At 46.9% G+C, this 25544-nt stretch overlaps 1 protein-coding gene across 2 annotated transcripts in view; it reads left to right on the plus strand.

Moving 5' to 3' along the window:
* nlgn3a (neuroligin 3a) overlaps positions 1-25544 on the plus strand; it is a 157027-nt gene that overhangs the window by 115531 nt on the left and 15952 nt on the right. For both annotated transcript variants that reach the window (XM_053879501.1, XM_053879502.1), the window contains one exon: positions 24177-24966. In XM_053879501.1, coding sequence (XP_053735476.1) covers positions 24177-24966 — 790 coding nt within the window. The remainder of the gene's footprint in view (positions 1-24176; positions 24967-25544) is intronic.

The raw sequence follows: 25544 nt of genomic DNA on the forward strand, positions 1-25544 counted from the left end.
AGACTCACGATAGGAACAGCACAGTCACTACGCTGTAACACAAATGCAAATGAATGTGCTAACACAGCAACGATTATCTGCCTGTATCAGCTGTGGCATGGTGATGTGTTTTAGTTGCCCACGTCTTTTGTTCCGTTCATTTGTGTAATTTGGATCCCTCAAGAATCCAGAGAGAAAACATTTCCTTTAAAGTCAGTACGCGCACCAGCTGGGGGTTTGTTTCGCCAGGCAGCTGTGGGAAGGCCTGCGTGGTTGCCGACAAAGGGAAGTAATGAGGTGAATCCAGTGTCGTGAAGGAAGACAAGCTGTACAGAACTCTCCATTCGACTCCACCACACACAGCTTCTTTCCATTTTTAATTTTTTTTTTCCCCCCGCTGAAGTGGTTTTTGTTGAGCAGTTGGACATTCAAATCACTTATAGAAGCACCGTTGAAAGAAAAAAGTCTTCTCCTTCAATCACACCTGGAAATTGTGTGAGTGAAGACGGTGTGAGTGGCAGCAGCCTGTGCCAAGCTGGGACGCTTCCCTCCTTCAGAACAATCCTTCATTCAAAGCTCTCCTCGGAATTGACAGGGATTTGACTGCAAAACAAAATACAGAAAGACAAACGTCTGCAGAATGACGGTGGAAGTCAACCAGGGAGTTTGTCAGACATCAACCGTTTGACTGACTTAAGGGTTCACCATAAAAAAAGTCTTTTTTTCGCTGTAGTGCTAATGCTGGCTGGTGTTTTAGAATATTGCTACAATAGAGAGCATGAATCCTCAGCAGTAATTCCACCTCATGGGATGACATGAGTCCATGATCACTGCCAAGGAGAAGTACGAGGAGTCTGTAGACTTAAACCTAAGGGTGCTGATTATTGGAAGTCGATCAGAGACGGGACCAAAACTTAATAAACACGTGAGGGGATCTGTAGAGTTTTGGAAAGTGGCCAGATAAAAATTTGGTTTGGAGAGTGTCAACTGTTGCAGTGCGTTATGGGAGCCCACGAGTAATGACAGTGCACCAGATGCATACAAATATTATTGCCACGCTGTTTTTTTTTTTTTTTGCTTCAAAAAGCAACTCAGGATGTATTTACTCTCCAGAAGTCAGAACTCGTAAAACCGTCTTCTCTGGCATGATGTGCTATTCTTAGGGTTCCCCTTTGAGCCATTCTCTAATTGGACACATCCTTGTCCTCTCAGTGAAGCTCTCCTCCTCAATTTTTTCTCATCAGGCCTGTGAGTGACTGAGATTTCCTTCTCTAGTTATCCGTGCCTGTTCTCCAGCATGTCCCGAGACTCCTGCTCATCGGTGAGGGCTTCATTAACTGAGGATGGGAGGTGGCAGTGAAGTGAAAACAGCTGTTTAGCAAGCGGCTTGCATTGTTAGCCAGCCTTCTCCGTATGTCTCACAGCCTAGATCCATCCCCTGCTGCTAATGGAAGGCTCATTAGAAAAGAGGAGGGAGACATGATGGTGAAACAGCGCCGCACTTCTACAACCTCGCCGGACGCTGGCGAGCCGCCTCTCCCTGCGGTCTCTATTAAAGAGCTGCATGGAATAACTGCTATCTCTGCGGATCAACTAGCTCGCCGTTCTTACCTGATCTCTGACCCCCGCTCCCGGGACAAACTGGGAGTGGTTCGTTACCTGCGTCCTCCTGGTAAACACGGCTGATAGACACCAGGATGACAGAGTCCCACAGGACGGAGACGTGACCGCAGAAAAAGTCATCCTCCCGTCTTGCTATTTTTGTTGTATGTTTTCTGCCACAGTACGCAGCTAGTGTTCCGGGGCAATTAGCAGAAAAAGAGAAATGTGGAGGAGCAGGCCTGTCAGAAGTGGCTCATGAATAAAGGAGGTGGATTCTGGATCAGACCAATCCCCTTGGCTAATCCTGCTTCAGGCAAATAGCAAAACAACCCACCTTTTTACTCCTATTTTTCCTTATATCATAAATACCTCAATTAAAATGGGATATGTGAATATTTGCATATATTTTCATTTGTATTGGCACATTGAGACCCATTTATGCTGTTATATACGGATCTGGATCCTTCTGTCCGTGCTCTGCCTTCATTCCCTCCATATTCCTGCACATTTCCAAAAAGCTTACGGATACGGACCAAACTGAGCAGTACTACCAAAAAGCATGGTGGGCATTGTTGCTGTCGCTACCTGATACGTAGCTCTATTGAGACAAGAAGAAGAAGAAGAAGAAGAAGAAGATAATGGTGGAAAATCTCCGTCCTCCAGTGGCGATATATTGATTTATATATTTATATCATGTGTCCTACCTGCCGTGGAGTGATGACGTCACATCCGGTATATACGATATCTTTTTTTTTATGTTTTAATTAGCCAGAGGAAATTGAAATAAAGGATTTCAAGGCAATTTCTACCACATGCGCAGCATTTATTTCCACAAAATACGATGTTTGTCATCGAATCGTTTCCGAAGTTTATGTCTGTAGTCTGCGGAACAACATGATTGGCTGACACGTGCGGTTTATTGTTTTTATTTTATATCTCACAAAAATCACAAAAGCCTCTTTTGTGAAAGAGCAGCATGATCAAGACTGACACTGAGCTGCTCCCCCTGGTGGATATATTGGTGAACAGCAACACCAACATAAAGAACACATGGAAGCATGTGATCAGTGACGGTAATGTTTGAAACTCACGGGTACATTTTGTTACGTAATGGGAGCATAAATGGGCTTTTAATCTGTACATTTTATTTATTTATTTATTACACATTTTTATTTTATATTAAAAAAACTTTTTCAGATTTCACTGGGATGTGTTGATGAATGGACATGGAACAGATGATTAACTTGTGAAAATGATCTGAATTACCATCTTGATCCACAGATTTATATATTAACACATTTTTTTCTTTTGCTGTCTGTTGATCGCGCAGCAGCATAAACAAAAAACAACTCTTATTTGCTCTAAACTGGAACCTGTACAGGCTGTTTCACCAGCACCTTCTAACTAATACAGATTTGTTGCGATAACTCATTCCATTCTTCTTCATTATGGAGCATTTCGAACACGGTGGCCATTTTGGAAACTTTATTGACGTGACTTAATAAAAATAAAAATATAAAAAAATGTTGATACCAACCAATCTTTTAAGTGTGCCACACTCCATTACTGAAAAAATGAAAGCACGGTATCACGGCTGAAACTTAGTGGGATGTTCTTGTCCTTTAACAAGTCTCAACAATAAGACAACCCTTCACATCCTGGATGAGAGAGCACAAACATGCAACAGTACAATATAATAATACAAACATAATTACTGGAAAAAAGGAGGAGGTGTGCGCGTGGGGATGAGACGGGACAGTTCAGGCCTCTGGTGCTCAAGTAGGTTTGTTTACAGTAACAATGTGCAACAAACTCCTGCTGATGAGAAAACTTGTCCTTTCTTTCAGATGAGCGTAACTTCTGGATTTATTCTGGATGCTCTATTTTCTGCTCTCATTTTCATTTGCTGTAGATAGAAGGAAGTAAATTAAAAAGTAATTGGAATTCTGTCGGTACAAAAGGCGCTGTGAGTCGGATAAGATAAACAAACATTTATCTCATCTCCGTGGAACTGATTATTACAGCAGGTAAATGTCAGCGTAAGTGTAGTTCCATGTCAACACCCACTCCGCACCATCCACATCTAACATTGTTTATATTAAGTATTACATATGGATGAAGACGTGAGGCGACATTTTTTTTACAAGCACTTTCCATTGCTCCGCTCAAAGGTGACAGTAGCCGATAGACGTCTCATCCCTGCTACATCCAGCATCTCCTTCAGAGGGAATTGATGCCTTGGCGTCTCACTAAGAGAAAAGCCAAAGGCTTGTGGAACATGCCCAGTGGAAATATAATAATCCCTATTATTAATGGCCTGCCTGCACTTCAGCCACCCGTCCCATAATGGACTGCAACAATTTAAGCTCTTAGAGCGTATAAAAGAGCAAACAATTGTGGGTTTCAAGTATGAGTTTTGGTCGTGACTTTAAGTTGTGGGTGTGCAATGTCATTCATCACAAACACAAAGTTGTGTTGCGAGACATACACTGGATGAGTATGTAGCCATGCTACTCTAAGTGACGCCATTTTGGAATTTGCATTTGATGCTAACTGAGTGAGTGACTGTGTTCTGTGATGGGGAGGGGCTTGTAACCGAAGCTCATGCTTGTTAAAGATGGCGGCTTTTCACGGAAACAGCCAAAAGCATTTGGAAAGTCACCAGATTTTGCGACCAAGTCGGCATGTTTAATGGCGTGGCAGGCCAAATGTGACGCCCTGTCGAGGCAGCGAATGCCCGTCACTGCTTCTCTCGTCGGCGCTGAGGTTTTACAGACTCGACACCAGACGTGACACTGAGAGAATGAGAAGGTGAAAGTCTGTATTTTGACGGTGGCGCCTCATGTTTATGGAAGCAGACGGCGGCTGACTTTTTCCAGCTCACTTTCCATGAGGGTGAGATATGTGTCAAGTGTTGTGACATGTTGCCGGCTGTTGAGCATGTTGAGTTGTGGCATTGAAGTGGAGCATCGCCGCGTGCTGCTTCCTGACGATTACTCCCAGCGATACACACGTAACCGCCCTCACACGGAAGTCGTGCTTCAGAACAGGCCTGCACGAGCATCCAACACACACTGCCCCGCTGCCCTCTGGGGTTTGCCATAGCAAAAGGTTGGCCAGTGTAAACCCCCCTCCACCCCAGCTCCCCAAGCGTTCTACTTCACCCACATGCTCACCAATACTCGCACACACACATCAAGCTGCGGTGTGCATGTACACGCGCGCAGTGGCTGCAGCTGTGTGCCCACTGGCATGTGCAACAAGAGCGGAAGACACAGGAGAGGACAGCGTGTAGCGATGGCATGTTACCTGAAGAAAAGCCAGAATAGACTTCTCATGCCGCAGTCGTATTTTCTTCCTGACTTCCTCCCACTATCTTCAGCATCCTCCAAATGCATTTACACTTTCCGTTCACAGCTGTTTTCGCCAGGCATTTTAACCTCAGACGAATGTTTTGCTGTGGCCCATTGGGCGCACACAACAACTCAAGCATTACCACACGCTGGAGTCCAGAGAGCGCGCTCACACAAACAACCCGGGCACTGATCCTCCTCGTAGCTCAGCTCTCACTATCAGCCAGTGACGCATCAGCAGTGCTTGCAGTAGCAGCTGGAGTATTGAGCTGCTGAGGAAAACGTCCATGGCTACACATTTGGCCTTTCCGGAGCTTGACAGGAAGACCAAAGGCTGAAACAAATAAAGCGACTCTCATCTGTGAAAATGTTGCGAGACATACACACACACACACACACAGACTGGGAGCAAGAGAGAGGATTAACCACGTCATGTAAATTTCTTTCTTCGGGGGTCAGAGAAGGTGGTTCCCGAGGATGAGCTGACAAGTTGTCACAACACTGGTAATAGGAATGTGACAATTCAGTGAACTTGCAGCTCATTTTGTTGCACAATAGCGCGTTGACATTTCTGGGGAGCCAATACATTCTGTGATACACACAACAATGTAAAACATATTTCATCAACAAACACAAGGTGAAAGAGAGTTCAGGTCTGGAGTGGAGACAGTTCGAGCTGGGAGCTGTCAAATCCACTTTTTGAATGAGTGAAATTCAAAAATCTGCAGTTGTGCTTTGTTTTGAATGTGTTTTGGGTCCCACTGAAGCGCTGTAGTGGGACTGGGCGATTATACAGTTCACGGTTAATGACTGTGGAAAGTTTCAGGTCAGTCTCGATTATCAGCCGTCTCTTTTGGTTCGTAGCATTAGCCTCCAAGCTAACAGGCATGAGGTCATTTCCTGTGACTCAATCTGCGTGCACTGATAGTCTTTACATTATTATATTGGTTTTATTATGTTATTGTGTCCTGTTTAATTGTACAGTGGAACCTCGGTTTTCGAACGTCCCGGACTTCGAACAAATCAGAGTTCTAACAAAAATTTCAGATTTTTTTGCTTCCAATTTCGAACGAAAATCCAGAACTCGAACGCCTCGGAAAAAAGCCAGAAAAAACATAACGTTATCAGCTGACCCACGATGCGCTTTGTTATTGTGTATAACGCAGCCTCTGTATGCAGACCTGTCCTGTCAGCTACATTTACTGACTGTTTTTTCTTCATATTGAGGTGTAAAACCTTTCCTGTCTCCTCACTGGACCGTGGTAGAGGGTCACAGGGGAGATGCTCGCTCTCCACACCTCCGAGGCTGGAGCGATCACTCCAGGGTTTGATGTCCTGTTGTGGGCTGGAGCTGGGACAGGGATGAGGCGAGTCTGGGACAGAGCGTGACTTGGTTTATGACTTTGTCACAGCCAAACTGCACAGAAGCGCACATTCAGAGCTGGACACGCACCGGGCACCTCTTCACTTCTGGAGAGACGTCACTCACTCGGCAACCCCTCCCACATGCAGCGGCCACACACATAGAGGAACAGCGCACCTGCAGCAGACACTCTACATTCACTCCTACAAAAGCCTGTTTTAGGGCTTGGAACGCATTATTTCTTTTTCCATTCATTGTAATGGGAAGAATCAATTCAGATTTCGAACGGCCGTCTAGAACAGATTGTGGTCGAGAACCGAGGTACCACTGTATTTGCTTTGTTTTTTGAATGTGAATGGAATGTTTAAATAACTAGTTTCTACAGTGTTCAGACAGATGCTTTAAAAAGTGGGATTTGACCAACGTTAGGGTGAAATAAGGATGAGAGTGTCAAGTGGCATGACTTGCTCTGATATCACTGTGGAAGTTTTTCCATCTGTGTGGTGGAGGTTTTCAGCCATAGGCATTTTCGCAGTGATCCTTGTGAATTTTGCTTCTAACTTTAGATGCTGCTGATGATATTTGCCAGCCTTTTAAATGCCGTGAGACTGGTGTTTTAAGACTGTAGCAAGGTGAAAGACAGAAATGATGTTGCAGTAAAATCAATGAAAATGCAATTTGATTGAGCATCACTGTCAATATTTAACCATGGAGCAGCACTATGCTAACGCTAATGTGCACATTCATCACGCTCATAAACCCACTATTTTTTTAAATAAACATCGAAAGATGTCTGCTGCTCCACTTTGGAATGACATTCTTTCTTTTTTTTTAGATTACAGCGGCGCAATGGATGCTAATGACTTGTCCATTGTGGTTTGCAACATTATCACTCCGTGATCAGCCCGAGTGCTGAGTGAAATTAACTGTCACTTTTCAGTATCATCCCAGTCATCGTGATTGGAATATTCAGTCCCCGAACGGTTTCCGCAGGAGATCGGACAGTGACCAACGAGGCTCTTGAATGTAAATATCAACAATGGCACCGAATGCTCTTTTCATTTGGTAAATATCAGAGTAAATGTCAATGTTTCTGTGGAACTCCTGACGGCAGAGCAGGAATGTGTTGGAAATAACGGTGGCGCGGCAATATCATCGTCTGCTGAGCCTCATGTATATTTGATGGGGCTGTGGAGGTTGTGTATCAGCAAGCCATCGCTCTCATTGAGTTCACAGAAATCTGATTTCATCCTGGGCCCCAAATCTAATACACAAGCTTATATTTACTCACGGTTCCGGAGCATCATAAGCCAATATGACCCGTTGGACGGCTGGCAGAGCTGCACCAAATACAGTTAAATGAAAATGCTTTGAGCAAACTCTTCCGAAACCTATTACTGCGTCTTAGCCACGCTCAAGCTTCGAATGTTTCCCCTGCCCTGCCTCGCTGGAAGCTCAATGTAAAACTGCCCAATGCGTGTCACAAAAAAAATGCGAGAGCATGCAAACGTGTGGATTCCCTGGAGCAAAGCACTCGAATAATTAATGTGCGGGAGGAGAATGGAGCGTCAAGTGCTTTATGATTTCTGAGATCGGCCCAGACTTTGGAGTCTTCCTCACAATGAATGCAAAGTCACAAGTGAACATGCTGAGTGCCATTTTGCTATGCAGAGACCTGTCGCTGCATCGACTACGCCACACAGCCAACGCTGCTCACAGATGAATCCTAAGCCTCATTCCATGTTCCTCTGATTCGCACGCCTTGGTTTTAATTCTCTTCCGCCTTGACCCAGACCCAGCTGCTCTGGCTTGTCACACCGTCTCGTAATGACTGAATTATTTATCGCCAATTTTTGGTGACATTTTTGGGGCTGCCTCTGCGCATACATTTTCCCAAGATTAGTTACCGAAATATGGGCTATATGATATATAATATTGCTGAGCTACCCTGGCTGAGAAAATAGGAAAGGTCAGATTATGAGGCTTGAGAGCACTTTGCATGACTGGAGAAGCAGTGGAATTCAATGACAGCGCTTACCTTGATCAGGCATGTTGAGGACTACACAGCCATCCTGCTCTGAATATTATACCGTGCTCAATCGTCTGTGATAAAAATAAAATATACAAAAATGTGACTGTTCATTTTGACTAGAGCTGTCAGTGGTAGTGCATGTGAATAACCAAGGAAAAACCCTATTATTATTTGTTCGCAGCAGTGAGTGGCATCACTGCAGCCACTTAATGGTTCAGATAATAAAACTAAAGACTCTGTCTCCCATGGACCAGTTTGTTATTCAACTGAACAAAGCATGGATTGTGAATGACCACAGGCCATGACTGATGGACAGCACTCATCTGGACTGTACAATGCAACATGTTCTTCGATCCGTCTCTGATTTTTTCATCTCAGTTAACTCGCGATTAATGTCAAGTTAATCACACATTTGGGGCATGTTTTTACTCTAACTTTACGTTAAATGTTCCCAGCAGCAGAGTGGCCAACAACCCAACACAACTTCATTCCACAGAATCAACTCAGAGGCTCTGAAGAGGCTCAAGAAAATGCTTAAAGCACTACATTGTAAACACTGCTGGCCGCTCGTGTAGATTAAATCTTCCTTTTAGTTACATTCAGAATAGAATCGAAATGTGTGCGAGTTAACTCAGCTCAGTCTGTTTCCCATGATCACTGATGTCCTGCAAGTATCTCTGCAGTGAATGTTCTATTCTTGATATGCACGATGAAACAAAGCTTGGGACTCAAGGAGCATCAATAACTGAAGTGCAGTCCGTATGTCGTGCCGGTTCTCACTTCTCCGGGTCATCACAATACAGGGATTTAAAAAGTGGATTTGGAGACCATCCGATAATCCCATGGCTTCTGAAGCCTGGAAACCTCTGCAGTACCTTCAACCCAAGAGCGCTTGTTTTAATCAAATCCTATTATTGTAACTGAATCGCACCATGGGGTGACTGTAAATCAACACACAAATGGGAATCCAGACTTCTGTGTTCTAGTTTGTTTGGGGGGGGTTTGGGGCCAAGGGATTTACATTTCAATGTCTCAGCAGCTCAATATTTTATTTTAAACCAAAATGAAAATGGATTGGTCGGATTTACTTGTGCAGAAGATCAATGCTCTGCAGACCCATGCTGAGTTGATGTACACTGCACAAATAGCTCTTAATTGTTGAGATTTTGGCTTGACTCGATCCGTCGGAGTCATTCTTCAAGGAGCGTTTGCTGCCCATGGAACTTTTCCAAGCCCCACGTTGCAGAAGTACATGTCATAACCCAATTGTCTCAACGTCCACTTACAGTAAGTGGCTGTGGTGGTTAAAGAGTCTGCCAAGGTAATTGACTGGATGGGAGTTTACAGTATGAAACATGGAGCAGCGCAGCCAGATAGTGCTCTCGGGGGATGGGCTACCTTCCCAACGCTTCTCTCTCCCACTCACTCACAGCAGAACCGCCACTCCCGCGCATGCAGCTCTGCCTTCATATGTGTGGAAGAAGCCAATGCATATCCGTCCTGTTCTGGCCTGCTGTTTGCATGGTGCGTTAGACGGAGCTTGTGTTGTTTCTGGCTGCAGGGCTGCTGGCACAATGGCAGAGCGGGGAACAGTAGTGTCAGATGCTGTGAAAGAGGAACACACAAAGTGGCATGGGCACAGCTAGAGCAATATGTTTACACTGTGGGAGCCGGCGCCCGCTCTGCCACGTTCATGGCTGGGACAATGGTTAATCAACTCAGACAACATGCTGGTGCCGCCACTGACCCCGAGAGGCATGTGGTACCCAGCACCACTGTCCACGAGAGGCATGTGGAACCCAGCACCACTGACCACAAGAGGCATGTGGAACCCAGCAACACTGACCCTGAGAGGCATGTGGAATCCAGCTCCACTGACCACAAGAGGCATGTGCAACCCAGCAACACTGACCCTGAGAGGCATATGGAATCCAGCTCCACTGACCCTGAGAGGTATGTGGAACCCAGCTCCACTGACCACGAGAGGCATGTGGAACCAAGCACCACTGTCCACGAGAGGCATGTGGAACTCAGTGCCACTGCCCCCGAGAGGCATGTGGAACCCAGCTCCACTGCCCCCGAGAGGCATGTGGAACCCAGCTCCACTGACCCCGAGAGGCATGTGGACCCCAGGTTCACTGACCCTTTGAGGCATGTGGAACCCAGCGCCACTGACCACAAGAGGCATGTGGAACCCAGCAACACTGACCCTGAGAGGCATGTGGAATCCAGCTCCACTGACCACAAGAGGCATGTGCAACCCAGCAACACTGACCCTGAGAGGCATATGGAATCCAGCTCCACTGACCCTGAGAGGTATGTGGAACCCAGCTCCACTGACCACGAGAGGCATGTGGAACCAAGCACCACTGTCCACGAGAGGCATGTGGAACTCAGTGCCACTGCCCCTGAGAGGCATGTGGAACCCAGCTCCACTGCCCCCGAGAGGCATGTGGAACCCAGCTCCACTGACCCCGAGAGGCATGTGGACCCCAGGTTCACTGACCCTTTGAGGCATGTGGAACCCAGCGCCACTGACCATGAGAGGCATGTGGAACCCAGTGCCACTGACCATGAGAGGCATGTGGAACCCAGCTCCACTGACCCCGAGAGGCATGTGGACCCCAGGTTCACTGACCCTTTGAGGCATGTGGAACCCAGCGCCACTGACCATGAGAGGCATGTGGAACCCAGCGCCACTGACCCTTTGAGGCATGTGCAACCCAGCACCACTGACCCGAGAAGCATGTGGAACCCAGCGCCACTGACCTGAGAGGCATGTGGAACCCAGCGCCGATCCAGAAGGAAAGTATTTCTAATTTCAAGTGGAACGGCTGTGCATCCAGGGGAGTGTTCCTCTTTTAATGTCTCCTCTGGTTCTGGTTCATTAATGGTGGTTTAGATTAAAAGAGTTGTTGATGTTTTCGGTCACTGCTTGCTAGGTGCACGGCGTGTGGTGCCTAATGAGCTTCCTGAGTTATATCAGTGTGCTAACTAACGTGTATGTGTGTGTACACGAGCAGCCTTTATGTGCATGGGTGTCTTCCCTGCAGTTATTTTTCATGTAAGCTTGAGTGGGATTTGACTTCCTTGGGGAAAACAATTGGTATTTAGAGCGGAGTGCACATGTGACGGCCACATATTGAAGCTCTGTGTGAGTTGGAATTGCTGCCTTTGAATAAAAGCTACGGCCAAATCAGTCATCTGAAGAGTCATTCTCTGCTGCACTAGTGAGCCTGTCCCCTGTTCTGTGTGCGACTGAAGAGGCGCCCGCCCCCCACCCTCTCCTGGACGGGATGCTAGTGCCCGTCCCAGCCTCACCTCCGGCGCCCCTACAGCTAACAGCTAATTTGTTTCTCAGAGGCGTGTGCACTTAGGTCTCCCTCTCTCTTCCTTCCTCTTTCTGTCTGTCATTCTTCGCTACATTTGTACTGAATCTCTCTGATTCCTTCCCTGGGGGGGTGTGTGGCCCTGCAGTAATTTCTCTGTCACAAATGCAACTCTGCCCTCTGTGTGGCTTTCCTTCGCCCCAAAATTGAGTTTAAGCCGTCCCATCTGGCTGTCAGAGGCAAGACGTCGCCGAGGATGCATTCCTCCCATCCGTCCACCTTTCATGGGCGGACTGTCGCATTGATGCCTGACATGTACTTGACCCGGCGGCGCTTGAAATATTCATCATCTGATTTGTACGAGTGGAGCTTTTGTGTTCATTAAATGCAAGTCTGGAACAAGATGCTTGCGGTATACAAATGAGAATTTAGGCTGGAACAAGCTGTAATGCAAACCATTTTCTATTAAAAATAAATGCGATCACACACAATCATGCATTTGTTTAGCTGTTCCTCCAGCTGAAGTGAAACAAAATAAGGGACAGAACTTTATTGGTGACAGGAGGAGGAATGCAGGGTGTATTTTTTATGTGTTATTAGAGAGTTGCTATCATCAGCTTGAACAGAGTCCAAAGGATAAGTACAATCTCAAGCATTTATTAAATCTCTGTAAACAGTCGGCCCAGTGGCCCGGTGTCCACATGAGAATAGAACAGTCCCTCCCCATTGTAATGTGGCCTCCAGTACAGGAGGTGACGCCGTGGAATCTTTGAAAGTTGAGTTCATGTCCAAGTGGAGTCAGTCCACATGATTTAATCTCAATAGTCAAGATTCGTCTTTGACTGAGGCATCGTCTGAATGAATGGTGTCAATCAGTACCACCGTGGTGAAGGCGTGTGTTTTCGGTCCATGTCCTCAAGCGTCTCACTGGAGTTCAGTCTCAGTGGGACAAATGTGTTCACATGCTTTCAAAAGTAACTGGACTGATGCAGTCATTTGGTTTTCTGGACTTCACTAAGCATGTTGCCGTCCACTGTTTAGATGTGGTGAGACTTGTTGTCGCTCATTGTGTTTCTGGGCTCTGATCAATGTCTTGCTCTGATGAGCAGCCTTAAAATCCAGTTTTGCAGGCGGAAAAAACGGACTCCCATCCCAGTCTGAAATCTACCTGTGGAGCCATCAGCATCCGAGAGGAAATTCATCTTCAACAACCTGTCTCGGCTAATGAGATAAGCCGAGCTGCTTGCACAGTTGTGACACAAAGACACACAAACAAGTCCACACCATCTCCCTATTCTTCCCATTTCCACGCTGACACAGTCAAGGCTCACTGACAACACGTGTCTGCAGCTATCAAGCCAATCTAGGAGCTGCCTCAGAATGGGCCACAGCACTGAATGCCAGGCTATAAAGAGCGCCTGCCTTAGAAGGACGGGAAGATAGCATTCTGTTCTGTCCTGAGGCCGCCGCATTTGAAACACATGCATGAGTGCAGATGGAAAAAGCATCACTCTGTCGGTGCTCTTTCTCTATCTGAATAGAAAACTTGCCGCAACCAGGGTTCCTTTTCACTGTGTATCAGCTATTTTGCTTTCAGAATTCTATATGATTTGGGTAAAATAAAGTCAGCCCCAGCTCCAGATGTCAGCGTGTGTGAAAGTAGTCTATGATTTTCATCCATCAACATCAATGGCACATGCCTTTCTGACAACCAGTGCAGCTCTTAAAAGCTTTCCTAACCTTTGCAAATGTCTCTCTGTAATTACGCGAAACCGGACGGAAGGTGATGAAATCCTTTCTGAACTTGTTGATCATTTCCGAAGTTCTACATTTCCATCTGCATTTTCCACACTGGTATGGCCGGAAGAGTCGCCTCTCCAGAACAACCAACCTCTTCTCAAAAACACACATAGTTTTGAGCTGTGTCACAAGCAACGTGTCGCTCCAGAATCCATCCAGTTCTCCATGATCTGCTTCTCAATAAGCCCCTGGATGCTTTTGCTCTGGGGCCTGCTGTTCCTGCTTGTGATTAGCAGGAAGATTGATGAGTTCAAGGGGCATCGCTGGAGCTGTGCATGCAGGAGCAGGAATGCCAGCGTGTGTGAGGATGAGGCCTGGTGTGTGTGGTATTGAGCGATTGATGTCGCTCCGTGATTTGTTGCAGATTCCACACTCACTGGGCTGATGTGCATCGATCCTGAAACCTGAGTGGAGGCTGTCACCGGGGCTGTTTTTATTCTCCTCTCTCCATTTCTTGCCACCTGCCATTTCCTCTCCTCTCCTCTGCTCTCCAGCTTTATTTTCCTCTTTGCCCCCTACTTGTCTCGCTCCTCAGTGTTCTGCTTTTCCACTCCGGCTTTGATTCACCATGCACTCTTGAAAATTTCCACTGGGCCCCGGCTGTCGTGCTGTTGGAGGGGAAATTCTCCTGCGAGTAGATAAGTAATGCTGGGAAAAACATGCCACCTGTTTCCACAGGTGTGGACTGATCTTTGTCCCGGGGCTGATCCTGATCAGGCTGTCCCCGACCCGCTGCGGCCACTTCTCAACGCTTCGGCTGCAATGTAACTGCATTTGTTTGCCATTGTCAGCCATTAATGGAGCCATGTTAAACGGCCGACCCCCTTCGTACAGTTCATGATGGAAATATAACCAGGAAGTCTTCAAAGGAATCAATACCACAGGTTGTCTTCTATTGTCCCAACGCTCTGCTGACCGCACGGCAAACAATGGCCACAATTATTAACGTCAATCGATTCGACACGTGCTGAGCTCTATAAACGCTGCACACACACACACACACACTGCTTGAAATACACCCGACAACCTGCAATCACAACTATGTCACACAGAAAACAAAGTTCCTCCCGAAAGCTCAGTCGGCTTCAGAAGAAAGGGCACCGCTAACAGTGCTATTGTTGTGAAATAAGGAAAAATCATATTCTCATGTCCAGTGTTAAGAGTTCATTTTCATGCGACTTGTCAGTTGTATCACCGTGAAGCGGTTCTTTTGCATTTTATGTATGGAACTTCACACAGAAAAAAATGGAAAAGTGGGGAGAAGGGCTGCTCTCCGTTTCTTTGATTTTTTATGCAACTCCACTACTGGCCCTCCATCTGTATGAGTGATGCGATGGATCAGCAACCTCTCCAGGGTGACCTCGCTGGAAGCATTTTGTCGAAGGTTTAACAAAACAAAAAGGTCCACCATTGTGACTATGCATTTCTGAGTGAGTAAACCTCAAATGAACCAAAATCTTCTGCATCAGAAATGAAAGATGGAGGAGGAAGGGCGCAGAGTTGCTGGACTTAAATCAGGATTACTGAACACAACCTACTCGGAGGACCAGAACTGTTGTCGTCACGGACACACTCGTGAGAGGAATCCGGCAGCCAGAAGAAGTGGTGTCCAGCAGGACTAGCTCATGTTGAAAGACGTGAGATACTCTACAACATGGTGTGTGTGTGGGAACAGCTTCACTTCCTGGAGCATGTGAAGACGGCTGAGGCTGGTGAGTGTGGTTCTGGTTGCGAGTCTTAATGAAGCATTTCTTTGTAGGTGTTGTTTCAAAGCAGGCAGACCGATGTGAAATTATCCATGGACTGGTGCATTTTCCGACCGGAGGCACTGGTGTAAAAGTAGATGCAGCCTGTGGCGCTGGTGTAGCCATGGAGACAGCAGCTTTAACCCTGTGTTAAGGGTCTGCAACAAACCGTGGATCCCCAATTAGGCAAATGTTTGTTGCCACAAGGACTTGAAATCATGAAAAATGCCCGCGTAAAATTAGGCGTATAGCGGCTTTATTAAAGAAAGTAAATAACTGAGCTGAATGCATGATAGTATGAAAACATGAAAAACAACTGCTGTCTGTAACAAGGAAAGAGCAGAAGGCCCTTCAAGAGCGAGAAAGATGGGCTGGTGTAAACAGACTGTGGAGGCTGAGGTCGCCATCCCATGACTCCAAACATTCAAACAGCACCATGATATAAGACCGTGAATGGGTGAAGCTTGAGTGTCAGGGTCTCTTTAATAAGGTTTTTTTTTTAACCCTTTTCTGACTTGTAATAACGCTACAGGTTTTAGATCAGTATTTTGAGCTTTGAGTCAGAAACCGAGTGTCTTGTTGACGGAGACCTGTTGAGCTCACGTTTCTGAGGCTGCACTTCTCTCTGTTTGTTTTTATTGTTTTTCATAGAAACAAATAGGTCAGGACATCAATCAAACAAGTGTATGTCTCTTCAACAACCATTTGTGACTGCATCTTTGCTGCTGTGAAACCTGCAACAAGACTGGCAGCTCCATGAGGGTTGTATCTGTTGGGCAGCTCCTGGTGATGTGTGTGTGTGTGGCGTCTGAATTCATGCTCGTGCATAATCTACCTGTTTACTGTAGAATGGAGGAGTGAAATTGCTCTTTCGATTCCAGATGAATCCTCTCCTCCGCATTGATTGGTCTGTTGTCTGGTGGATTTTCCATATTTCGACTGATATCACTCTGCACGCTTTCTTTAAACATGTCTTCATTCTCTGATTCCATCAGACACTTGTGGAATACAGCAACAGTGCCTGAACTTTGCAGTCTTGTAACCTGAGCTGACTTTTAGATTCATCTTTCTTGCTGATCCAAAATAGTGAAGTGACGCCTCAACCCGAAAACTCATCTGGGGATGAGGGTCAATCTGGATGATCATTGATGAGCCAACATTAAATGCTTCACCTGAATTATATTTGTCTTCATTTGGCCAACTTGTATATGTTAAGTCTAATATTCAGACGCCAGTGAATATTTATGTTTCATAATTGAGCATACAGCATTTCATAAATAATTCAGCCGCTCAGTTTCTCTGCCTCGACGTTGCAAGTGGACGCTGTTGTATCTAGATTCCCCTCCTGCTTGAATGGGGAACCTGACGTTTTGGCTTGGGTGTGGAAAAGCCAGTACAGTGGTACCTCGGTTTTCGAACGTCTCGGAATTGGAACAAATCGGAGTTCGAACAAAAATTTCGATATTTTTTTGCTTCGAATTTTGAATGAAAATCCAGAACTGGAACGCCGGAAAAAAGGCGGAAAAACATAACGTGCGCAGACCGATCAGCTGAGCCACGACGTTATTGTGTATAACGCAGCCTCTGTATGCAGACGTGTCCTGTTAGGACTGACTGTTTTTTCTTCATATTGAGGTGTAAAACCTTTCCTGTCTCCACACTGGACCGTGGTAGAGTGTCACAGGGGAGGTGCTCGCTCTCCACACCTCCGAGGCTGGAGCGCTCACTCCAGGGTTTGATGTCCTGTTGTGGGCTGGAGCTGGGACAGGGATGAGGCGAGTCTGGGACAGAGCGTGACTTGGTTTATGACTTTGTCACAGCCAAACTGCACAGAAGCGCACATTCAGAGCTGGACACGCACCGGGCACCTCTTCACTTCTGGAGAGACGTCACTCACTCGGCAACCCCTCCTACATGCAGCAGCCACACATATAGACGAACAGTGCACCTGCAGCAGACACGCTACATTCACTCCTACAAGAGACTATTTTAAGGTTTGGAACGCATTATTTCTTTTTCATTGTAATGGGACAAATACATTCAGATTTCGAACAATTCGCTTCTCGAACGGCCGTCTGGAACGGATTGTGGTCGAGAACCAAGGTACCACTGTACTTTATGAGCTTGAAGATGCAGAGAACGTTGGGTAACTCTCACATCAACCAAACCACTTACTCATATGTGCATCAGCAGATATTGCACAGACATCATCTTCACTCAGAGATGATTATCATGTTGTGTTCTACTGACCCAGACTTCACTGGAAGCCACAGCTTCATGACTGACTATTAGGAGCAAATATGGAATGGATCGCTTTACCAGTGTTCCGCATACTAAACATTGATACCAAACATTGATACCGAGGGGGTCAAACTGCCTCCAAATGTCTGGAGTCTTTTTTGAAAACAGGCTCCAGTGTAGAGGTTGATTGATGATGGCCAACAAACTGGGCGAAGGTCTGACGGAGCTGCAGGAACACGGAGACAGGGGTGCCCAGGATAGTCAGCTCTGTAATGTCAATACGGTACAATGACACTGGATAGTGGGGAAAATCCTCAGCAACATTGATAACAGAGAGCATGAGCCACACACCGGACCCGGGTACGGTCCGGAGCAGAGGCAAATCTCCTGGCTGTGGGTGGAAGATCAGTAGCTCAAGTGTTTCTCGTACGAATGTGAAGCGTACGAAAGTGTCAGGTTGACATTTGATTGGTAATTGGCGCTAGTAGCTGCCTGTGGCGACTGGAGGTGTAAATCCCCTGGGAGCCTGTTGGGAAGTTAGCCACAAATATAGGCTCAGCCAATCAAGCCTGGTCGGCTTGGTTATGGTGACCTTTCCCAAACCTTCTGAAGCAGCAGGGGTGAGCGCTGCGCCGCACGTCGCAGGGTTCCATCTGCGTTACTGTTGATACTTTTGATCAGGTGACGTCAGCTGACAGAGGTGAGTCCTTACTGTGCGCTGTCTTCTCCACTGCTGGACTGAGGCCTCGCTGACGCCTCATAACTGCTGAAGATTTGAACAAGCGGTGGCGTGGCACACCACATGCTGCGTGGATTGTCAGGAGCAGGGCGAGAAAGTAATAAGGAAAGAGTAGTAGTAGCAGCTCGCGGAGAGAAAAAAGCAAAGAGGAACTTGATTGAAATGCAGAGCAGCAGAAAGAGTGGCAGTGATCGAGTGTGTCCAACTGAGCGCTAGCCTACTTCCACTGTAGACGGGGAGAGATGTTCTCAACAGGCAGGCGGGGGGTGTCGTCCGGAGCGCGGCAGAGATTTGCTTACAGTGAAGAGACGGCGGAGGTAAGATGGCTCAGAGGATTCAGGCTCCGTTGAACGCGGGCTTATGCCTAATAATCAGCAGGGAGGGACTCAGCGTGAAGAAGAAACAGAGCAAGTGCATCAGAGAGAGAGTGAAAACAGCACAGGAGAGATGGAGGGCTGCGAGAGCTGTGGGGGGAGAAGAGGAGTGTGATGGCCCTGGTCTTTCTCGCTCACGGCGGAGAATTGGAATGCAGTTTTGCGTACGTCACAGTCGCTGTCAACGATGCAGACGCGAACCATGTCAGCAGCTGGACACTCATCTATGAGCCACCAAAGGTGCAGTCTTTCTGAGCACAGATGTTCCGGATCACAGAGCAGCCTCCTGCTGGCATCATCAACACCATCCTCCGCCATTAGCTGGACTCAGCGGCGCTGCCATGTCACGTTACTTACCAGCAATGATGAAGCCTTTAATCTCCATTTTGGTCATGAAAACAGGGCTTAAATGTTTGTTTAAGCCTGCGGGTGTTGGGTTTTCTCACTTCTCCAGCTGTTGTCTTTCCCTCAAGGCCAAACTTTTTTTTTTCCTGTCTACCGTGAATTATCTTGACGAGCGGCTCCGTCCGTCCTCGGTCTGGACAGCTTGCCCATTTAACGGGGTCCTGCGAGGGAGCGGCGGGGTCGAGGTCAGCAAACCGTCGCCGCGGCTGAATATCAATGCGACATCGTTTTAGCCTGAGCTCAATGAGTGATTACCTCAGAGCTTCAGTCATAATTCAGTATGACCTTAATCTGCCAGCATCACCCGGGTTTGATGGATTTTCTCACACTTCGGGTGTCGGGCTTTCACTTGTCACACACGCTCAGATCACTTACACAGCTGGAATATTCACAGTGTTTTGCCTTTTGTTCAGTGGGAAACGATTCAGAGTGTGTGTTGGTGTCACGGCATCACAAAGAAAGCCACAGTGCCGGGGCAGGTTCTTTGATAGGAGAAGAACCTTAGAGCCGCGAGTGTGTGTCCATTTCCTCCACATCCGAGAGTGGAATGTGTTCAGAAAGATGAGGGCGCTGTGTTTAACATGATTCTTTTACCCTGAAGTACTTCTGTTCAATGTGCAGCCATTAAGAGGACAGCAAAAATACCATACTGTGTTACATGAACACATAAGCCATCATAAAGGTAGTGGAAGTCTTCTTCCTAAAAGGTTGTTGCATGTGATCATCTGCTGAAATCACGAGAGAAGTAGCGCAATTAAATGTGTGTAAAATGGAGAAGTGGATTCCCAACCTTCGATCTGAATGGTGGGAGAACTTACCACCAAGTTCCGATAGGAGGTTACACAGTACTGTGAGGCGGTGCCCTGAGTATCATGTTAAATATAAAATATATTCCTTCAAACCTGCCAGTTTGACTTCATCCTCAGGAGGATACCCTCCAGTAGAGACCTCCATAGGGGTCTGAAACCATGTCCTAACTCTGTGGCACTGGCTGAATTCAAGTTTATATAGTTCAAGTTTATATATGTATATATATATATATATGTCACGTCTGGCAGAGATCAAATGGCTTTCCCAGGTCATCTCATTTAATGTGATATAGAAACTTCTGTCAAATGGCCACAGCAATCCCTGCTCTGCTGGCGGAGGTTTTCCTGCAGCAACTTGTGATCAAAGGCTCCGGGAGAGAGGCTGAGGCATGACTGGCAGCATTGGGATTCAGGAAGGGCTCCCTGTACCATGACTGGCTCAGTCCGCGCAGCCCAATCTGGGTTCAGATGTGAGTTTCGGGAGGAGACGGAAGCGCTGGGAGAATAAGCCCTGGCTTCCCGTCCTGGAAGCCATCTTTCATCTGCCCCTCTGAAGCTCTCGAGTGGGTGAAAGCACCAGCATCTGCCGCCGCTCACCCAGACTCGGCACGGACCACCGCCCTGCAGAGCGACGCCTCCACAGGACAGCGTCAGAGGCAGCCCCACGAGTCACATCCACCCGAAATGTGACACATCAAAGCTACACTGGAGCATTTCAAAAAGGCTCTGCGCTCGTCTGTCTTTAATTGAACGGCGTTTAAAAGTTTGCATGTGAAAGTGTCGTCCCTCGGTCGACAGTGCATGCGTGTGTGCTGAGAAGCAAAGGCAGAAAGCAGCTTAGAATGAAGTTTGGCCAAGAACATTCTCTTTTTCCCTTCAAGGACGAGCATGATTACAAGTATCTGAAAGAGTGGAGCTGGTTTTCCTTCTTCGGAATATTGTCTGCTCCAGAAGAGCCTGGGTTTCAGGCTTTAAAAAGTGTCTTGTTATTTAAGTCAGTTACATCTCCAGTCATAGACCCCCGTGGCCCCTGAAACCTCCGTTCTCCCTGGGTCTGCCCCGGGGCCTCCTTCGACCGGGTCCTCTCACAGTCTTCGACGAGAGAGCGGCTCTGGTCTGAGTCACTTTTGGATGCTTGAGACCAAATCATTTAAAGTGAAAATGATTTTTACATGACTCTAGTATTGACACCGCCATTGGATCCAAGTCATGCAGCCGAGTCATTTCTTGGTTTGTTTTGTCTTTTTACGTTAAATTAAAAAGCAAATAAATCTGTATTTTGAACCATTGAATTTTTGCTTTTTGAAAATAGGAATTGTTTGTCTGATGTAGCTTGTTCGAGCAAACACTCCACGGGTCACAAAGACATCCCTTTACTTTCAACAGATACATGCAAATATCTCTGTCAATAAACACTCCATCTTGTCAGGGAAACTCGGCCCAGTGCTGCCTATTAGTCCAGCAAAGTGATGTATCTCACAGCAAAGCCTGCTATTTGCCAGATAAACACCGAGGCTGCGGCTCACTCGCCCACACTGAGGCTCATGCTCATGACCAGCGTGTGCTCGTCCTTCGAAACAATCTGCTGCGTTTCAACACAAAACTTTCAGAATGAGTTTCAGTTTCACACCCTGATGTCATCGCACGCCTGTGATCAAGTGCTTCTTCCTCGGATTGTCTCGCCCAACGGTTCATCAGACTTTAAAAGCATATCGAGGACAGATTGCGGTGCCGATGAGCCAAGCGCTCGCCACAGTTGCCTGTCACCTTCCCTTCCTTTTTTTTCAAGGGGATACAATTCAATTACTGCTGTGGAAATTGTGTTTGTTTGATCCCTCCCTTGTAGTTATGAGACATTTCAGATTTCCTCCATCCTCCGCCGTGACGAGAGCATTATCTCATTTGTGACACCGGCTGTGGGCCTGTGGACAGTTTTATATGGAATGATGTATCGATGTATAGATTCTTGGGAAACACTATTCTTTTCATGAAAAAGTTTCACAGGTAAACTTGTTGTGTTTACTACAATGGGAGAAGGATGTTGCCTTGGAACTGAGACTTTGAAAGGCCTTGCAAATGGCATGTTTAATTACTATGCAATAAACAAAATACTGACATTATAATGACATGAGATGCGCATTTATGTTTTGTGACAACGGCAACTTTGAAATTATAGATAGCCAACTGAGTAAAATTCATCAGCAGTAATACTGGATAGACCACGCCTGGTCACTTGTTGACCTCCGTCTGTGCTTTACGTGGGGCGTGCGCTGACCACGCCGTCAGGTGGAACATGTCTTCAACTGAAGCCTATGGTGTCAGTGTCTCCCGCTAAAGGCCTGCGGTGTCAGTTCAGGATGCAAAAGTCCACTTTCCCAAGGGCAATGTACCACGCCATCGGAACGAGGAGCGGTTGATGGGGCTGATTTGTGTCGATAACTCAATAAAAAGTTAGTTTGTGGTAAAAAGAGCATCCTTCAGTGGTGCAAAATGGCACTGGATTCAACTCAGTTTGAGGCATTAATACGGCTAACTATTAATATGGCATTATAGTTAATAATCTTGGAGCAGAATATAGGAATAGTTTTTGAAATTTCCTGATTTCAGTTTGCAATTGAGTGAGATGAGTTATTTTATTTTTATTTTCATTCTCGTTTTTTCTGTCTGCATGCAAACCGTGTGCACACATGGCTGCGGTGCATCACATGAATTTTCCATCCTTCTGAGGTAGAGCACAGAAGTGCCCGTCTCCATGATGTGTAGAAAAGGAATGTGACTTTGCCTCTGTTGTCTGTGACTGGTTTTGTGTTACACATTTTTGTTAAATGAAGCCATGTTGCTGGGGATGTTGACAAGAGCCTCAACAATGGTCCAAGGTCTATTGGAAACTGCTGCACAGTATAGAAATGTGAGCTCTGGTTCTGATGGGCTGGGCTCCGCCCACAGTCCGTGGCACAAAAATCCGCCCCTTTTAGAATGAAACATCTTTCGAGGCCTGCTGTTGGTCTGTGAAAGACAGCTGTGCTGACTAGAATCGATCCGTGACGCAGCTCACACGGCAGCCTCACACAGGTGTGCCAGGGAGGCGTGCGGACCTCCAAAGGGGAAGGTGACCCGGAACAAATCAGGGTCCAGATGAAAGCCAAGTAATATTCTCCGGAGCCTCAGAGGAAGGACAAAATGTTCCAAAAGCAAAGAGTGGTCAGGGAGGTTTACCAGTGCCGTCGGGAACATGGATGTTCTCTCTCTCTCTCGCGCGCGCTCTTCCGTGCACGTAAGACTTGCCCGGGGTTTGCACTTTACTCTCCTTATTCAGTGTCATCATTCGTTTCTCCATCTCCTTTAGTTAACGTAGGGTCCAGAGTTAGAATCCTCCCTTCACGTATTTAGTCATCATTGGCCTAAATAAGCAGATAAATAGTCAACACAGAAGCTCAACAAATATAACCTTCCCTGAAATGTACATCGCAACATAAAAGGCCATTTTTTATTCAGGCTCCTCCACAGATTTATTCCAGTTTGGGCAGTGACGGTGTAAACTAGCTCTGGAGTGTCGTCCGGACGATGCAGCCGAACTGCCGCCGTGGTTCTTTGCCGGAGGATCCTTCACTATACTGGATAAGACTGAACCCCAGATGAAGCGGTGTGTCAGTCAAACTGCAGAAGGAGCTGTAGAGCAGTTGTCGGTGGTTCAGGAAGCCTCTGTTGACAAGATCATGAGCGATGCAAGCAGGTTGATCGATTCTGTTTCATATTGCAATAGTGACTTGGCGTTGTGTGAAGTCGCTGTATCTCTGTCCTCTTCCGCACCCGTCACGTCCTTATGACCGGCTCCATGCACCTCATTATATACCTGTTTCCATTATTTCTTTCCAAATTCAGTCAATATTTTACTTTTAATGCAATATATTTCCGGTGATTCCACCCTTTTGTTTGTTTTGTTTTATTGCGTCTAACTTTCCATGTAATATCGGAGAGTTTTTGTGGAATTAATTTGCAGACTTTATGTTCGCCCCGCCTGAACTGACCCAGTTTTTAATCTTTGGAAAAATGAATTTCCCTCCCTTGCTGCACGGCATTATTGAAAGCATCTACTGGTGACACAGCAGTTGTTCCCGAGGGGCTGTGTGGAGATGGCTGGGAGAAGGGAAGATGACAGAGCTCTGATGCCGTTCTCTGTCTGCGAGCTCCTTCTCAGACTGGACCAGCTGCACAGTCATTATCACAGCCATGATTTCATTATGGTCCAGTGTGGCAACCAGGACGGCTTGAGCCGGGCCTTTGTTATTCTTATCAGCTCTGTGGCTGACAGTCCCCTTTTGATTGCAGAGGCACCGAATAAACAACTGTCGTGCATATCAATGTACTATCAGCGTAATAAACACCCTGGTGTTCCTTTCTGCAGGTCTCTTCCACCGCGCCATCATCCAGAGTGGGTCAGCTCTCTCCAGCTGGGCGGTCAACTACCAGCCGGTCAAATACACGCGGCTGCTCGCAGAGAAGGTGGGCTGCAACGTCCTGGACACTCTGGACATGGTTGACTGTTTGAGGAAGAAGAGCTACAGGGAGCTGGTGGAGCAGGACATTCAACCCGCCCGGTACCACGTGGCCTTTGGACCCGTCATCGATGGCGACGTCATCCCCGACGACCCGGAGATTCTGATGGAGCAGGGGGAGTTCCTCAACTACGACATCATGCTGGGGGTGAACCAAGGCGAGGGCTTGCGTTTCGTGGAGAATGTGGTGGATTCGGAAGACGGGGTCTCTGGGAACGACTTTGATTTTTCGGTGTCAGACTTTGTGGACAGTCTCTACGGGTACCCGGAGGGCAAGGACACACTGAGGGAAACCATAAAGTTCATGTACACAGACTGGGCCGACAAGGAGAATCCAGAAACCAGGCGCAAGACCCTGGTGGCTCTGTTTACCGACCATCAGTGGGTCGAGCCGTCTGTGGTGACGGCCGACCTTCATGCCAGATATGGGTCGCCCACTTACTTTTATGCCTTCTATCACCACTGCCAGAGCATGATGAAGCCCGCCTGGTCGGACGCTGCCCACGGGGATGAAGTGCCCTATGTTTTTGGAATCCCCATGATCGGTCCCACTGACCTGTTCCCCTGCAACTTCTCAAAGAACGATGTCATGCTCAGCGCTGTGGTCATGACTTACTGGACCAACTTTGCCAAAACAGGGTGAGTGAACTCTTTGTCTTTCATTGAACAGGTGATGCACATGGTTTTATTGTGACAGGAGGAGTTGAGCCGCTGGGGTTTAGCACTGAACAAAAACTACCAGTCAAATTGGAGTCGATCTTGGCGTCACACCCAGTCAGAATGTGATGCATTATCACACTGTATTACGGCCAGTGATGTCATGTCAATGAAACGTTTGATTTTTAATCCCCTTGACACAGTGAGAACATGTTCAAACGTTCTAGAGTAGCTGTAGTTCAACCTTATCACTGGGGCCTGACCGCGTGTGTCGGGCAGCTGTTCAGTGTTTGGGCCAAAACAGTCACCAAGACAATGTCATGAAGAGAGAATGAAAAAGCCTGTTCCAACTGATTTGCGAGTGAAGGTGATGGAAGTGGAAAACGACGGCCACGTGCAGAGAGACATTATCGCGCTGATGAAATGACCAGACATGTAGATTGGTAAAAAATTTATTTATACTTCCACCCAGGTGGAACAGCGGGGGGCGGGGGGTACAGCTTGATGGCGGATGTTGAAACCGTCGTCATCTCGCCCCTCTAATTACTGAAGCAGATGCA

Source organism: Synchiropus splendidus, chromosome 11, assembly GCF_027744825.2.
Source record: "Synchiropus splendidus isolate RoL2022-P1 chromosome 11, RoL_Sspl_1.0, whole genome shotgun sequence".
NCBI classification, from domain to species: Eukaryota; Metazoa; Chordata; class Actinopteri; order Syngnathiformes; family Callionymidae; genus Synchiropus; species Synchiropus splendidus.